Raw genomic sequence first — 19,266 nt, 5'->3', positions numbered from 1 at the left:
CTCAAAGTTATTATTTTGTCCCTGCCATGATGTTAAGTACTAATTAAGCTTAATTAATCATTCACAACCAAAAGTCTGAATATATGCAAGCAGTAAAGTTAGAGTTTGTTTGAACTAGGGCTCAATTTTCCACACTTACTGTGCACACTTTGAATACTCACAAGGGAGACAACACTGTGTGTAATACAGTATGTATGAGAGAAGTATATATATATATATATATATATATATATATATATATATATAGTATGCATTAAAATCACATGTGACAAGTACATTATTAAGCTCGGGTTTAAAGAGCTAATGCTTGATGTACCCCCTTTTGAAACAGTATGTTTGTGTGGGATAAAAATAGCTAACAGACTTGCAAAACAAGTCTATTAGACTGGAAATATGCCGTTTGCTATTGCTTCAACAATTCACAGTTTGTTGCCCGTGCATGGCATTTTAGGACGTGAAATATTGATTGCAAAGCTGCTGTTTTGTCATAACAAACAGGGTGTTTTGCTTTGTTTTTGTTTCCCATTTAGTGTGAATATATTTTATCTAGTTTATTGCAGTCACCTTAATTGAGACCATTCTTTTTTCATTTTTATTTTAAATAGTTTTGTTTAGATAGATAGATAGATAGATAGATAGATAGAAAGATAGATAGATAGATAGATAGATAGATAGATAGATAGATAGATAGATAGATAGATAGATAGATAGATAGATAGATGAAAGCATCAGTAGACATGGAGCTAAACACGCTAACACTTCTGGTGGAAAGCCAGTTTAATTCTGAATGAAGCCAAATACAAGCGATTGCAGGTCACTGTCTCCACTTACTAAAGGCCAGAGACATGGACACCTCATTCTGGGATGAAACTGAAATGTTAATGAATGCTATTCATCTGCAGTACTCACAAATTATCTAGGTGTATAAGGGAGGAATGGGAGAAAGAAACACTATCCCATTTCTGGACACAAAATGGAAAGTACACCTACAGTACAAGATTAAACAACATTCACACCACTTTACTTATTTGGCAAAGATAATACTCCAGTGTGCCAAAACTGCTTAAATCATCAGTAATGTACTTGCAACCTAGAACATATTTCATTCACTGACAGGCTTTTAAGGACAAATTAATGTTGGGAAAAAAAAAAAATTATTCATTGGAATGTGAGTATATAAATGTCATTTCACAGTCTTAGTCCAATGCATCATGGCCATTCAGTGCTCCCAGATCAAACAAACCAACTCTAACAAACCATCATATTGTATGGGACTAAACAGAAACTACCCTTATACAACTAGACTATATCCAGGCTGTCACTGGTGCTTAAATACACAAACCAATAGGTGCATGATCCTTCAGCTCTTAGTCTATACCTGATTCATACCAGAGTATATGCTGACACTGTAAGAACAGCTTGGCATATGTTGGGATTGCAATAATGATGAAAACAGCTTGGTTGCGAAAAAGTAATACTGTAAATAGCATATTTCCCTGAGGACATTTCAACCAACAGCAGTTGTGGGGCTATCAGAAATGAAGAGGCAAGAGTAATGCCAGATAAAAGGCTTTGAGAAGTCTATTAATAACTGCCTGAACATTTCACTTAGACGGAGATTTACTGGACGAAAAAATCCAGAGAATGTATGTTTTTGTATTTCAGTAGAAATAAGTTAAATAAATAATTCCAAAACATTACATTAAAATGGTCAAATAGACACATGGTCTCAATTTAAAACACTTCTGGATTGGGGAACTTCCATTCAAAAAGACTGAACTGAATAATTTCAAATCATAAGGTTGCCCACAACAGTTTGATAGACTGAATAAGCTGTCAATTTTCCTTCATGTTTTATTTGCAGACATCATGAGAATTACATAAAACTTGCTATTTTAATGTGACGTTATTACATGACTATCTATGGCAAGGGCTCTTTTAGTCGCTTCATTCTTTTCCTCATTATATATATTTTCTTTCTTTTCTCATTTTTCCCCTTCTCATTCCGCTGTAATAGTATGAATAAGGAGGACATATACTAAACATTTTTTGGTCTGTTCTCCTGATTTAATTTATAATTCCATTAATAATTGCCTGGAATGCACAAAGAATCTCTTGTTTTTCTCCTCAAATCCTCACGTCTCTTTCCAGGTTTGTTTCACAGGTAAATACAAACTTTTATCTGTCAGAAATCAGGCAATGACAAAGTTAATGAACATTTTTGATTATGACAATCAAAAATGATATATAGTAACAGATATACAATACTACTGTGTTATTTCACCCGTCGGTTATTGCTGTAAAAAATTTAAAAAAATAATAAAAAAAAAGAAATTGGTGCTTTTAAAAGTGTTTACAGCTTAACAAAAGGTTATACCCATAATTCAAAGAAATTGTTATGGGATGTAGGAATAAGGTGAATAGGTGATTGCTAATGTGATTACTAAGGATAGGCGATGGGATAGTTTATTTGGTTGAAAGGGTATTTGTGAGGCAGATTTTAAGATGTTCTGGGTGATTTGAAAGTGAACTGAAAAAAAAAATGTGTCGAAACAATTTTCACTTAGAAATTGCTAGTAAACTTCACAAATAATTACTAAGAATCAGCAAGTACCCAGCCAAAAAGGAGTGTTCTCAGAACTTTTCTCAAAGATATTAACAAACATTCTTCCAGTAGTAATAACATACTGTTTTTGTTCAGAATGATCACTTTCTACTATATTCTACTATAAGTATATTTGCAACTGCATGTCAACTGGCAGTCATTAGATTATTTGTAAACTGTTAGGTTAGAGTTAGTAGGGTTATGCACTTGTAAAGGTACTTATCACAGTAGCGGCTCCTGACCGATTCTGAGTCGTAGCACTAATACATTTAGTAAACTTTATGTTCTAATCTCTGAACACATGCAGACAACATTTTGGCAGGGATGTCCTTGAGTTATCCTGTGGGTGGCGCCCTAATGTTGGATAAAATTCTGTATAATAATTGCCTTTAGATATAGTATTTATCACCTCCAAATGTTGATTTAAAATGTGGAACAATACGCGTGAGGAGAGATGATCATATGTCTATTCTCAGAATAATAATAAAACAAACAATATAACCATACCGTATAAAGGCTATTCATGAGAGAAAATTTAAACTAAAGGATTTATACTTTGTTAATTTGATCCACTACCCTACATAGAAAAAAAAAACAGACATTCCAACTAGTTACTGACCTGTTGCAGACACATAGCTGAAGCGGATTCATATCGTCTTGGTGGACCGAGGTTCACGTAATGTAACGTGGAAATAAAATTGTGGGGCGCTGTTCAGCTCGGGAGGTCTCAGGCACCATCTGTCATGCTTAGTAAAGCCATGTGTGGGATTTTAATTGTATACTGCTTACTTTACGACTTAAAATAGTATCGAAAATATGAAAAATTCAGTTTTTCAGTTTATATTGAGGTCTATGTTGTGGATTAATATTTTGGTGGGTTACTTATCATTATACTTATCATTATATATATATATATACATATATACAACAACAAAATAACAACAACAACAACAAAAATAATAATAAAAAATAAATAATAATAATAATAATAATAATAATACAAATTTGTGTAATAGTAATATGTTGGCTGGGTCAATGACATGTAATTAAATATGTCTAATAAACCTGATTATATTAAAAAAGATCCACACCAGGCTTAATAAATTACATTCAACCCATCAGTTACAGCAGGAACACAGACATCTTCTGATGTCCATTCTCAGTTGAGAATGTACTGAAACACACAGGTGGGCTTGTAGAGCTGAGCTGTGATTAACTCACCGCACTTCTCCAGGGTCTTCTGTCACCAACACGTCCGTCTTACAGCTGGCTATAGGGTTGATTGACAGTTCCACCGGAGGAACCACAAAGCTCTTGCTGACTGGCAGCCATAGGCCTTGACCCAGACTGTAGGATGACCTGCAGCGTGAGGAACATGAACACAAGAGCGTACTGTGTCAGTTGAATTTCAATGACCCTTTGTAACCTGCTGGAATAAGGACAGCTGTTTATTAAAAGAAAGCCACACTGACTGAGAGAGAAGATCTGTTCTTCAGAACATTCACAAATAAAAACCATCAAACTAGACAATAGTTCTGTGCTAATGACATACACAAATAAAAATAATAACTAAATAATAAAAACATTGAATGTTAACGAATTAATAAAATAAAATAAAAATGTCATGTAAAACAATATTTTGAACCTTATAGGTGGACTTCAGGGGGAAAAGAAATGAGTGTCTAAGTTTACAGTATTTGTATCTCGGTTTTAGCCTCTTTGTAATGCAGATTAATTGACATGATTGTACCACCTATAATCTTAATGGAAAATTACTCTAACTAATATATCCTTTTTTTTCTCATTACTTACTCATCTCAAAGTAGTGTATATATATAAAAACAACATATATGGATGGATAAATATTGTGTAAAGAGAATGCAGACTAATATAATATTTTTTTCAGTGACTGAAGATTTGTCACTGAAAAATAAAAAAAATGGTGAATTTTTATTTACTGGGGCTAAGCGAGGATGAGCAGGGGAAAGTGATGGACAGAACAGAGAAAGAGAACAAAAAACAAAGCAGAGATGGTTGAAATTTAATAAGAGACCAATTTGAGAGTTGAAACAGTCAAGAAATTAAGTTGCTACTGTTAAGCAGACAATGTGGGCTATTCGCTGTTTTCAGTCCTGGTGTGCCGTAAAAGACATGGCTATTCCCAGCAGGCACACAATGCCATAAGATGTATGTGTGTGTGTGTATGTGTAAAGACCTCTAACCCTAGCTTGCTCTATTCTTTTTTTATTCTATCTGTTTTCTTTATATTATATTATTTAAAATCCCATGCTAGGTGTACTGTGTTAACCTAACTGAGACTTGTTATAGCACTTATCTATCATTGCTTTTTTTGTTGTTTTTGATTCCTTCCACTGTCCTCATCTGTAAGTCGCTTTGGATAAAAGCGTCTGCTAAATGAATAAATGTAAAATATAAATGTAAATGTAATATGTTGATATTTGGTTGAGTGTCCAAAATTTAATGTCAATTCAATGTCTATTGTCGATGTTAATTTAAATCCAATACCGATATCAGCTGATGTTGATATTTGTTGTCAACGTTAAATTGGCGTAAAATATTGACGTCAACCCAATTTTCATTCTCAAGCAAAATGCAACATCTGTCTGACGTCATATCCAATGTCAACCTGACGTTATATTGATGTTCTGTGCCTGATGGGTCTATTTTTAATCAATAACCAAAACTGACATAAGCCAGGCTCTCCATCAGTTTTATGCCACCATGAAAAACGGGAAAGGTGAACCCTACAGTCTCAGCAGCCATGTTGCCTACGTGCAGAGCTTAACCACATCACTGATCCACCAATCCTTTGTCCCTTTTAAAGATCCCTTAAAGCATGGTTTCCAGTGTGCCCTTATTTCTGAGTCTGGGCTTGTCACTTTGTTACAATCACAACTGTTTCTAAGGAACTACATATTTTGGCAGAAGAATAATATTTTTATTATTATCATTACAATTTATTTATTTATTTTTTTATTTTATTATTTTTTTTTTTATGAAACCTTGCTGTGTACTGTATATATATATATATAAACTGTTTTATAAAAGCAATAAGCACCATGAAGCCATTGTTTACAATTAATTTTTTACAGTATTGTGCCTAACAACCCTCCTTAGCTGTTATAAATTCACTGTAAACCACAGCTTTCTGTGGCTTGTTGCTTTATTTTCCTACGATTGGCACATATGTGACATGTATATTAACTATGGCTGACTAATTCGTAATTAGTTTAATAGCATCATGATTACTTTATCAAGGTAACCAAAGAGCTAAAATAATTGAGCTAATATAATATTAATTTAGCCAATGAATCCATATTCTGGGAATTAAATTTGTATGATAACATGCACACTTATCATATATCATACCGATCTGACACAAGGGCTCCACCGCACTAAAGTCCATGTCTGAGTCTGGCCAGCCGTTGACCTTGGATATAGACAAGCACATCTGAATTACTCTGGATCAATGCATACTTCCACTCATAAATAAGACAGCGATAGCCCAGGCCTTGCTTCGGCCCATCAATTGACACTTCAGAGGGCATCGATTGCTTTCCTCAGTCCACTATCAGTCAACTGCTGCCAGCTGAACTAAATGGCTTGAGTTGTCAGGTGGTTAAGAGTGATGACAGCTTGGGTGAGTAAGGAGAGAGTGAATGGGATGATATAAATTTCATTTATTTTCGCCTTCACGTTTAGATCCAAAGAAAAATAAAATCGCTTCATGCTCATAGTCTGAAAACAAGCAAAATAATGGAACATATCTTCACGTTTAATTAACGAGATACATAATTTAATAGGGATAATTAAAGTGAGAAATTGTCATTACATCAAGTAATTGTCCAATGTAAAATACACATTTGTTTTAGTTGAAATTGCTGCGACTACTGATATATGTGTGGACTGCACTACAAAATCCTATATCATGGTGTGAGTAATTTTGTATCATAGTAACAGTATATGCAAAAAAAAATCAAGTAAATAACAGTTTATATAGCAAATAGATATGTTAATTGCTCTTTTGGATAAGTGTAACTGCTCAGCAACAATAAACAACTAAATTCTGCTTTAACACACAAGTTCTGTCTCGTCTTTACATGTTTGGTACATGTCTCACTTTTATGTGTAAATAATTTAAAGAGTGTAAAAAATGAAATATGTGACTGTCTGTTTCATGCATACATTTCACTACAGTCTGCATCAAGTGAACACTAGAGGCACTAAAGAGTAAACACTAGAGAGTAAAACACCAACAACATTTGTCTCCCTGCTTGTCAAGTTTATTTGCAAAGGCTAGAACCAGTATTGCTGGAGCTTGAGCTCTTGAAGCTCCGCCCTCTTCCCCCGGATCATCAGCTCATTTGCATTTAAAGGGGAAGACACAAAAATGATGCGTTTTGGCTCATACCCTAAAAGTGGCAATTTTAACAAGCTATACAAAATTATCTAAAGTATTTTGAGTTAAATCTTCACATACACACTCTGGGGACATCACAGACTTATTTTGCATCTTGTGAAAAGGGGCATAATAGGTTACCTTTAATGTATTTCTATGTTTGCATCACATAACAAGCCTGACATCTATGGATTTCTTGCATAGTAACCTTGCTCAGAAGTGCACCTGGTACAACATTGCACTTGTGATGTGAAGCCTGGGTCTGATAAAATAGATCAAAGACAGAAGCTAGAAGCTAATTAAAACAGCATTGGCTTCTTCAGCTAATGTGTTGCCATTAACCAATGTAATAAAATGTCGCAACAATCACATACAAATGTAAAGAAATAAAAATAATAATAATACATTTAGCACTTTGATGTACTTGTAATGTACTTGCCTATGTAAATGTTCTTGCTTATAATGCCTCTTGTGGATGTGTCTTCTGAAAAGTGCAGCGAAATGTACCTGCATTTTATGTTTTTGAGAAATGCAGTCACATGTTTCCAACGAGTCTGGTTAAAAAAAGCAACATGCAACTCAGACTGCAGTCAGGCAGAAACATAGAGAAATTCAAAGTGACATGGTACAGTTTGTGACCTGTCCTTGTTCCCTTTCTATCTTCACCCTTTTCTTGAGAACATGAAATATAAATATATGGACACACTAAACACTCATAGTGGCCCTAGATGCTGCTTTAAAATGGAAAGAGGTCCAGGGCTCCGGTAGATCACCCTCCTCTTTCAGGTGGAAGATGCCTAGGGCAACTCCTACCAGGAAATCCACAGCGCTCCCCCACAGGCAGTTTGTTTTCAGTATGAGGGTGGCTGACAGCAAGCGAGGAGGCCCTGCCTGCAGGGGCGCTGCACAAGATCCCCGGCCCTATGCATAGGCAGTCCTAATGCCCCCCCCCAGCCCCTGAAAATATGTATTACAGACTTTTCAAGGGCCCTCTCTTCCTTTGGGGCCCTGGTAATCAGTACTGGTTTTACCCCCAGTCCGACACCCCTGCCTGCCTGGACTGGGACACCCCTGTGACTGTTGTGTTTAGCATGGGACCTTATTTTAGAGGACAGACAGGTGGGGAGATCTGGTTCGTACCTGAAAATCTTCTCTGGAGCCTGTTCGCCTGTGACAAGGTCGTAACCTCTTTCCAAGTTTGAGTAAGGCCACGGACTGTGGGACAAACACACAAAGAGGCTTTGTGAGTACAAATGCAACCATAATTACATACACCTGAACCTGCTACTCAGGGTCTTCAGGATAATGAGAAACTTCTGGTGTGCTGGAGCTAAACTCTGCAGGAAGGTGGCCCGAAGTGGCAAAAAAAGTATATTACTATGCTAGGATGTTCCGGTGTTTCAAGGGTGTTGCTAGGTGGTTGCTAAAGAGAACTGAGTGGTCATTAGGTGCAGTACTGACCACTAAGATGCTATGGTGTTTCTATCCATTTGCCAGTGCTGGTTAGATTGCTTGTAATCTAATTCCAAATTACATAACATAAATTGCAGTTTGTAACATAACCATTACATTACATATTTTACCTAATGTTATCAGACTACTCTCTGATTACTTTTAGATTACTTTAGACCTAACTTGTTTAAATTTCCTGGAGGCGTGACAGCTGTTGTTATGTCAAGTGTAACAATGTCCCAGGTTCTTTTTAAGTCTCAGACTGGAGTCGATGGGCTGCTGTGATTTTTTTTTTTTTTTTTTTTGGACCAGCTGTTTGCATGAGTGAGTTCATTAACATGCACCACATGAGTAAGGAAGAGTAGTTACTACAATTGGCATGAGGTGAGGTGTTGAATCGCATCTCTCACTCTCCACCCCCACCGCCACCCCCCATTCTAGCTTTTAGTTTGGCCTATTTGTGAGGGATTGACAGAGTGGTTTGCAGCACTCACCCTTCATTGCGGCCCCAATCAGTGCGTACACAGAGATGGTTATGCTCGGGGTCAGGGGCATAACCTTCCAGACAGCTGCATTCCCCTGCAGAGAGCACAACACAGTGACAGACTATGTTCATTTATCCCTCTGGCAAATCAACCGCATGTCCATGTGTCACCCGGTGCTATTTCACACAATTGGATTTGCTCCAGACAAAAGGTTTTCAAAGTACAGTTTGTCCTATATGCAGTCAAGTAAATTGGGAAGAGTGACATGTGAGAGCTGGTTCTGTCTCCAACACCTTCACAATCAGATGGACACATATACATATTCACTTATCTTGAAAGGTATCACAGAGCTACTCAGCTCTCAGTAGGTGATGCTTGGAGTCAAGGATACAAGTATGATATGCCTCCTCAAGGACAGAGGGTTTGCTGGATGAATCTCACAGAAATATGTCCATGTCTTATTTCAAATCAACATCAAGTCTATTTCATGGGGGACTATTCATACTTTAAATATATCATTATATAAGGAAAGTAATGTTGAATTGTGTCACGTATGGTGTAAAAAGTCATAGAGGCATAAGCAATGAAAACTGTTATGAAAACTTGCTATAAACTTTTACTAATTTATATATTTATGCCTATATTGTTTTCATAGTGGAAACAAGCTTCCGTATGAGACTTTAAATTATGAAATAATTGTCAGTTCATTTATAGTTGTATAATATATTGTGTACATTTCTATGCATTCATCTATTTTGTTTGAGGTCTGGTTTAATTCTGTCACTAAAGTGGCCCATGTAACAAATTATGCAGTACATTTTTCATTGTCTCTTTATTCATGCATATGGAAATCAGGATATTTTCTGAAGTTTCCTAGAGTTTGCCAGCTCATGATTCATAAAACAAACAAAACAAAAATATAAAAGTGACATAGGAAAAAATAAATACTCTAACTAACATACTCTTCAAATTAAAATAAAGGGCAAATCTGAAAAGCAAGAGAAATCTGATACAGCAGTACTTTACTTGAATATGAAGGGAAATTTCAAAACCAGCTCTGGCTGGAGGGGAAACGAAAGAATAAGAAAAGTCATTTTACAAACCGCACACGCAGACATTCATATTTCATGAGCTGGAGTGGTGAATATTAGACATAATATGCACCCATCTGTACTCCTACTATGATAATGATATTCATCCTATTTAAAGGCTCCAATTTCACGGCTTATTCTTATGTAAACAAGCACATTTAGGCACAGCTATTACACTGGAACAAACAGAGAAAGTGAAATAGAAGGTGGACAGGGAAACAGTTGCCAACCACAACTAACATACATTAATGACAGAGTAGTAATCTACTGCAATTCATTGCAGAGCTGTATGGAATACCTAAATCAATCGTGGAATTTGGTCAGACATTTCTGAATAATTACTACTAATAATACTACCAATAGAAAATTCTCTTTTGGCTTACATTTGAAAATCTTAACTTATACTTCAATAATCTGAAAATGCAAAATAGTTCTTATTACACATGTATTAAAAAGAGACAGAATGAAAGACATATACGAGTTGCCTAATAGTGCCATTTAACAAAAAGGAATGAAAAATAAATAAAAAGGAAAGAAATACAAATAGATGGTAGTTAGAGTGAAACTGGACTCTCAGACATTACAGGACTAAATAGTTTAATAGCTAAGTGCTTAATAATTTTTTTTTTTGTGAGCGCATCAGCATATGACAGATACCTGTACCATCAAATCAGGATGGGAGCAGCCCTTCTGTTAGACAAAGCAGAAAATGAGCCTTTCCGTCTGTAAAAATGAAGGTTCAAATGTATTAAAATGTTTGTGCAGCTGTAAGTGCTGGTCCTCCAGACTATGTGCCAATTATTCTGATTTAGAGGTTTCAATCAAACTGCTCTCAATGATGATTTGAGCTATAGTGCAGGTAGATTGCCTATAAATGGTCGTCCTTTGAAGTCCTGTAAGGTTATATCTGAAGTGAGTTTGTGTATGCTACTTGGAGAAGTCTTTGAATTCTTTTTGAACAAAGTTGCAAAGTGTTTTAAGAGACTCTACTTGAAGGACTTGTGTTCAACAGAAACTGTACAAATAACATTTTTTGCTGCATTTTTGATCAAATAAAAGCAGCCGAGGGGACTTCTTTCAAAAACAGTACAAAATGACCAACTCAAAACCTTTGAAATGTAGGCCAATATCTATACAACAAAAGTAAAATATTCTTCAAGATATCCTCTTGTTATTAATAGTTGTAGTAGTAGTATTTATTCTGGGAAATATTATACACTATTTAATAAGCTGTTATGTGAGAAAAAAAAAATCCTCTACAAAATATAATTACAGATTCCTTATTTAATATTTATAGATATAATTTTACTTTTTCAACATGAGGAAACATTACAGCCACCAAGATTAACTTATGGTGAAAAGTGTTGATTATAGTAATAGTAATAATGTTGATCATTGATTATATTAAGAACTACTCTCATTGCAGTGCTGCACTTTAGCCGAACACAATCATGTCTACCAACACATGATGATCACAGTCATTTCTGCAATCTCACAAATACTTTTATGTAACTAACACAATGCAAACAGAATGTAAAAAAAATAAAAATAAATAAACTTGTCGAACAGTGTGAACTGTGTTATAGATTATAGTAGGAGTTTTGGTGAAAATGCAGAAATCAAATAATGGTAGACTCACGCTGCTCCAGTGATTTCAAAGAGAATGATCTTTGCTCATATACTGTATATAAAGTAACCACAATATAGAGAAAAGATGGTTTCCAGGCTACGCCCGGTAACAGTGTGAAGTTGATGTCAAGCATGGAGTTTAGTCACTGGCTTGAATCACTAATGCATTAAAAGCATTAAACCACATCTGTACATGATCTCTTACATATTACACCCATCACAGCTCATGAAATGCAGTTACAGGTTTTTGTATTATGTTTTCTCAAGATTAGTTTCTCAAGTTTTTATGCATCAAAAAAGTATTTCATTAGCTAACAGCAGTATCACTCTTGTAATTGTTTGACAGACATGAGTTGTTCAGAACATGCCTCCATGATTGCATATGACAATAAAGCCTAATGAGCATTTTAAGATTTCAAATCTTTATTTTTCAGAAGTGTATAAATTAATAAATATTTTTTTAAACCGGGGAGTTAGTTTTGAGTTCTAAAATGTTCAGTTGTAGGTTTTTTTATTTTTATTGCAGAGTAATATGTGTAAATATCAAGAATATTTTGATTCTCCATTTTATGACCTCTTTAAATGATGATGAAAATAAAATTAAACCAGGAAGAGTCTGTTCATCAATGTTTTTTTTTTCATTTTAATACGTGAACTCTTGTGATTAATATGCTTTCCTTAGAAAGTTTCTTATGAAAGGCTACATGGGTAATTTTCTGATTTCAAGGTTCAAGACGTGGGCATTGAGAAAGAGATATTGTTGTTCAGATGAATATTTTCCCGCGTTACAAAATTCCGAGGGAAGCAATTCCGCCTATAGACCTTGAGAAGATTTATCATGTTACACTCCCACAGAGACATATGGTCAAAAGTAGTGAGAGAGAGAAAAGAGGGCTGATAAACTCTGAACACTATGAAATGACAGAGCCATTTTGTCCTCTATTTGTTGTGTAGGAGAGAAACAGAGAGAGAGGGTACAAACAAGGAATATTTATAACAGATGAATACAAGAGAGGCTTGGCTAGATTTTATTAAGTCATGAGTACAACATACATTTCTGAAGCAGCCTGTGAAAGAGGAGAACAAGGCAGAGAATCGGAGCTGATAACCTTGTGGTTTAATAAAAAGCTGGTTGTGGGCTGAGACTGTGCTGGCGTCGGGCCGGATGGCTGAATGCTCTCTGATAGAAAGAGGCTTCTATCAGCCAATTCTCCATCTCACTCGACACGGAGAGGAGCATCTGATAATACTCAGCCTGGCTGCGGTCACGGCAAGATCTGCGAGGTACACGAGCACAGAGGCGCTTAGAGCATTTAAAGACACATCTTCTCTTTCTTTTAATTCTGTGATGAATTACTCATCCACAAAGCAATTTAACATGTATGCTGTGATGTTTAATAAGAACTGAAATTATCACAAGGTTTATGACAACTGGGGGCCTCATTTTAGTACGCTCATGTTTTTGTTTGTCAGTTTGGAGTGTGTTTGTCCAGTCCTAGCAAAAATGTGTTTGTAATATGGAAATGTCAAAATTAGCATTCATTAGCAGCTTTAAACTTGTCAGGGTGCGAAAAGTCCTTGGTTTAGATCCCGGACGAGCCCCCGATTTTAACGATCCTAACAACTGGAGACTCGTCTGGGAAACCATTACCTTCCTTAATTTGTATTTTATTTTTATTTTTTTTATTTCATGGAGACTGTGTTCATTTTAAGCATTCTGTAATAAAAAAGAAAGTGGACAACATTTATTTGAAACAGATATCTTTTGTGACATTATAAACGTCTTTACTAAAGAAAGGTTAAGTTCCAGTTTCTATTCTTCACATCATTCACAAGTATCAGCTGTTCTTGTTTATTTGTCCTGCAGTGTTACTCTCCACTGCACCAATTCATGCTGTGTTTTTTCTCTCTACATTATTTACTAGATTGTGGCATCAATTTGATTGTCCAACAGTCCATGTCTTATCTACCTCTCAAACATTTGACATCCAATGGCTAGCTTTCTGCAGCAGGAAATGAATTTATATCCGGCTGCCTGTTTATGACAGCTCATCAGTGCTCACTGCTTTCTCTCACTCTGGCCCTTGTATGCCTGACAACCTGGAAGTGTCTCGTACCGATCTGCGGCAATAAACAAAGATAGCTTGTATGTGAGAGACATCAAAGCTGTGTTTATTGTGCCTCATGTGAGTTAAGACAGTTAAAACAAGATCATGTGCACCAAGGGTCAAATTAAAACAAAATATCAGATATTGGTATCAGCTACAGATCATGAGGTGAAATCACAAACCTATAACTATGATTAATTATCAGCCAATAACCTTTTTTTTTTCTTCTTTTTTTTACATTCTATGTGACAGATGTTGTAGTGTGAAAGTGTACTGCAATCTTTAACCACAATCCCAATATACCTGTAGACTACATTTATAAATAGAAAAATACTGATTAATCATGTCCAAACAAATGTTCTATATTAGTGATTTTTATTATTATTATTATTTACAAGCAGTCAGTTGAAAATAACTGTTTCATACTCTGACATTTTAAAAATATGATTAATTCTTGTGATGCAGTATTGAATTTTCAGCATCATTACTCCAGTCTTTAGTGTCGTGATCCTTCAGAAATCATTATAATATGATGATTTGCTGTTTACAAAACATTTATTATCAATGTTGAAAACAGTTGTGCTGATTCATGTTGTTTTTTTCTTTTTTTCTTTTTTTTGTAGAAAATTTTATTTACTTTTTTTTTTGTCTTCTTTTTTGGGATTCCTTATTGAACAGAAACACTTTAATTGGGTATTTTATAATATAATGCAGATAAATTTGTAACTGTGGCATAAGTATTTTACTGGTGGTGCCTGAAATGTTTAAAAAAACACAGGTTTAATGCTTTTGATGCCTGTTGTGAGTCTTTTTAAGGACCCTCCAGATTCCATAGCTTAGTGCTTACACCACACGTATGAAAAGATAAAAGATGCCACTAAAATACAGATGGCATAACATTAATACTACACATTTTCTTTTCTCTTTAATAAGCATTATATGCTGCACACAAAAGTGCATTCTGTAAAATACACTCAGAGAATCTGAGTAAATTCATTGCCTCAAATCAATTAATTGCTCTCTCACAATGTTAATAGGAGGATTCCATTGTGACAATATTTAAATATTGTGGTTAAATCAGCAACATGGTTATTACACAAAAATGCATTGCAAGTTGTTTCAACAATCGATGCATGACTGAAATCTAGGTATGTGAAACTACTCTTGCAAATTAAATGGGTTATATAGGTATACCAAAAAAAATAAAAAAAAATAAAATAATTAAATAAAAAATTAACAATACATAAAAAAAGAATACATCATCAGTCCCCATGATTTAGAAGGAAACATTCACAGATATAAGGAACAGCACAGATCAGAGTAAGAGTTTAGTATTCATCATCGGGGGATGTAAAGATATTTGGAGTTTATCTATCTCACACAGATAAGTATTTTTTTATTTATTTCCTAACCACAAAATAAACACTACTTGTATACAATTGCTGTATTTAACAGTCAATGCCTGTATAGTCAATATTGGACAGTTATATAGCTATTACTGGCTGACATTTTTTTTGTAATGTTTAATTGCAGTCATTATTGGCCTAATAGTGGAAATGGTCACCAAGTTCTAGTTTCTTGGTAAATAAATCTCAATAGACTTACTTGAATTAATAACTTAGAAATAGTGCAGAATATTAACATAATTTGATCAAAATATTATTTTATACATAAACTCTGCATTATGGGACACACAACATTGTGGTTGTCCTATTGTGGAACAAACAGTTATAAATGAACATTGTTTTGTTTAAAAAGTCACCATTACTGTGATTATTGTTCTTGTTGGCTGAGAATTTAGAGCCGATTAGTCTGCAGATATTATTTATTTTAGCTAGTATATTAGTGTGTCTAATGGCTATTAAATATACTTTAGGCATTACTTATCTCTTATTTAGCATAATACTGTAATATGTACTGTAGATTCGGAGATATGAAAATATTAACTTTTTTATAGCTATGCTCTGAGAGAAAATTGATTGTAGTATGGCTAATAGTGGCTTAATCATTATGCATTACGTTGATGCTTTTTTTTTCATTCTTTCTAAACTCTTCTGACAAAATAACAAAACTATAGTCTGTGTTGATTGAACACAGGAACAGTAATCAGAACACAGTACAACACAGTATGTAACTGTAAGAATTATTATTATTATTTTTTTCTCTTTTTTACCGCATGCTTTTTAGTGTATTAACCACGTACACCAGCTTCATTTCTTCTTCTACTACCGCCTGTCCTTGTAGTGTGGTGTATCTGCTTTCTTCATGCACACAAAGTTAGAGTGAAATGCCAAAAAAGGAATATAATTGTACAGTTAATGAACCCATTGCAATAAAATACTCTGCTATCTGTACATTGTACATTGAGAAACTTCAAAAGAAGTTGAAGCTGTGAACCAGAGACAGTTCCCTTCGTCAACTCACCTCGCTTGTCTCTTTATTGTGCTCTTGTTCTGATTAGACATGATTTCTGCAAGCGTGGAGTCTAGTGTAAATGGCTGAGTGAGCAGATGAAATAGAGATTCTAAGAGGACTAAACTAGTACAAGATGAAGAGAGTAATGCGTCAGCTCTTGACCGAGTATTCAGCTGATGCTTAGCTCTAAATTGCTCCCTTTACGGAACCAAAAAGATTAGAACTCTCTCTCATTAACATAAAAATATATCTAGAGCTCCAGTGTCATCCTCAATGATTAAATATGGGGGGGGGGGGGGGTGGGGGGGGTCATCATCTGGATTCAGGCAAATTACTGATTCCACACCATCACACCACAAATGCTGAATAGACTTTGGATTGCTCTCCGAACCACTGACTCTAGCGGCCTTTATGATGAGTCTCTTCCTCCGCCTCTTTGATAAAATGTAATTTAAGTCTTATAAATACGCTGCATGATCATATATATATATATATATATAGATTACATATGACAATTTTATTGTAACTTGTTGTGTTGTGAAATAAAATCAACCTTTGGCTGCATTGATGTCAGTGTGAAAATCTGTATAAAGTATTTTACTGCAAGAACTTTCCATTAAATCCTGGTTGGATAAACAATTAACTATGGATTACATACAGCAAGGTCCACAATTCTTTAATTTAAACCTGAAAATAAATAGAAATATAGACTTATATATAGAAATACAAGATATTGCTGAAACAATAAAAGATTTTGACCAACTTCATAACAGCGTTATTTTGTAAGATGTGCATCATCTGAAAATCCCAATGTCCCATGATAGACCGAAAAGCTCACATAAACAATGGTAGGCCAAAGTTATACAAGAGTGACTGAATGGCAATCCATGCATATGCAATACTGTGTTTTTTTTTGGACATAATATACACTTTAATATAAAGCTGTATTTGTTTAAACAATTGTGTGAATATAGTGTGAATATACTGTATCAGTAGCTTTAACTATATGACTGATATTTGCATTTAATAATTGGGTCCACAAGGTGGCAGTGCTGGCCCCCAGCTGAAGAAGAAATGGAAGAGACGCACTAAAAACAAACAAACAAACAAAAAACACAACAATAGATATAGGGTGCTTCTCAAAACTAAAATTAATGTTTCTTCATTTCCTCGCTCAGTCCTCCAGCCTGTGACCTGAAAACTGATCGAACTTAGCCATCTTGAAGGACATCTCAGTTCTCTAATTGCTCCATGAGAAGGCAAGGAACAAGAAATGAGGAAGCTTCCTAAGTGGTCATGTACGAGGATACACTGGTTTAACCTTCACTCGCATCCTAAGGGGGTGGAGCTAAGATGCAAGAAAAGGAAACGATACACAAATCGGAAATGAATATTTCCCAAGTACCCAAGGTTTAAACAGACCTGCCACTCTAGTTTAAAAGAGCATGAGGCCATTTTTATTGATCTTAACTCCTGGGGAGAAATAGTGCAGACAGTGGACAAAGTCAACATAACTTTATAGTTTACATTTTATCATGATGCATTTCCCTGGAAATCAAACCAATGATCTTTTAGGCATCATGGAACAAAGAGAGCTGCTCTTAAATTCATCCTCCTTGAGTCCTCTCACTGTCACACCATTGCTCAGCTCTCTATACCTGCTGGAATCAATTCGAAATTCAATGGCAGACCTCTCTGAGGATGATCATTTTGCCATTCATCTGAGAAGCATTGCACCCTGCAGAACACTTACTGCTAAAACACTGCTTAAGAGATTTAACCAACTTAAACAAAGACTGGTAACAAATGATCTAACAGGTCAAGGGTTTGGATGAATTTGAATATACTGTCAAATTAAATGTATTGCTCTGATCAATATTTGACAAATTCAGCAATTACTCTTGGACTACATACTAGGGGTCTTAAAAAAACAAAAGTTCTAATGTTCTAGCAAGTCTGCCTGATCAGTTACCAAAGAGGCATGTTAAAATCATCCAGGAAATTAAAACCAACTTATTAAAGTGATAGAATGTTGTATTGCAAAAATGAGAACACCCTGCTGAAAATTACAAAATAAAACTACTCCTTTTTTCTTCCTTGTGCAAAAGAAAGGCAACAAGTGAGCATGTTTAACAAAACTGTAAAAGAGGAGTAATTATTTGACTGTTCAGAGCATTACACAACCCATTATTTATTTTTATTTTTTATTTTTTTTGAAAACAATAGAACCACTTGGCAGAAAATCATCAAGAGATTTGTTTCTTTGCACAAAAGGGGACAGTTGTACAAGAGGAAAGCCAAACCATGGTTTTAAGGGTGAAAATACAGCAATAAATTGACTTGAAATAATCCAGGCCTTCACATTAAGCTTTCGTTTCAAGTGATCTTTTGCTAGGGAAAAAAAAAATCTGGAAAATTTTAAAGTCAGCAAAAGCATAGAGAAGTGGAATGCATGGTTGTTGTCCACAGCTGAACTACCTATACTGTAGACAAAGCACAATAAACGAATGTATCCTTCTCCAAAGCTTGTATTTGCAGAATATAGATTTCTGGCAGTGTGTACTGTACTCAAACGTTTTCAATCTAACAGCATCTAAAATGCTATGGCATTGAGAGGCGAGGAGTGAGAAGAAGTGCTTTGTTCCCACAGTGAAGTTCTGTGGTAATATAGCTCTTAAATAGGGAATTATGAGTGCTAAAGGCATGAGGGATTTGTGCTTTATCAATGCTTATGATTCTATCTACCTACCTTTATTTTGCATGAATAAATATGTTAGATGGAAACATCAAGATGCACACCGATTATTATTATTATTATTATTATTATTATTATTATTATTATTTTAAATCCAGTTAACCAAACTACAATGGAAACACAATTTCCAAATTGCTCAAAAATGTCAAGTGACTTTGCCTCAACAGATGGAGCCACAGGCTTTCCTGGTTACGGCAACTTTAATTTTTATTACTGATACTTTGCACCAGTTTCCCGAGAAGTGACAATGTGTTTTATTCTCGTGAACATATGGGATAGAAACAGTGTTCAAATGTTTTATGCCAT

The 19,266-nt window shown here is 35.0% G+C and overlaps 1 protein-coding gene across 1 annotated transcript in view; it reads right to left on the bottom strand.

Annotated features, from left to right (window-relative positions):
* LOC132140726 (astrotactin-2-like) overlaps positions 1-19,266 on the bottom strand; it is a 534,505-nt gene that overhangs the window by 213,002 nt on the left and 302,237 nt on the right. The window contains exons 8-10 of the mRNA XM_059549640.1: positions 8,972-9,056; positions 8,166-8,240; positions 3,827-3,964 (exon numbers count right to left, since the gene is read on the bottom strand). Of these exons, the coding sequence (XP_059405623.1) occupies positions 3,827-3,964; positions 8,166-8,240; positions 8,972-9,056 (298 nt within the window). The remainder of the gene's footprint in view (positions 1-3,826; positions 3,965-8,165; positions 8,241-8,971; positions 9,057-19,266) is intronic.

This window comes from Carassius carassius, chromosome 5 (genome assembly GCF_963082965.1).
Source record: "Carassius carassius chromosome 5, fCarCar2.1, whole genome shotgun sequence".
In the NCBI taxonomy this organism is placed as follows: domain Eukaryota; kingdom Metazoa; phylum Chordata; class Actinopteri; order Cypriniformes; family Cyprinidae; genus Carassius; species Carassius carassius.
The sequence above is the reverse complement of the archived record's forward strand: the minus strand, read 5'-3'. Positions and strand labels throughout refer to the sequence as shown.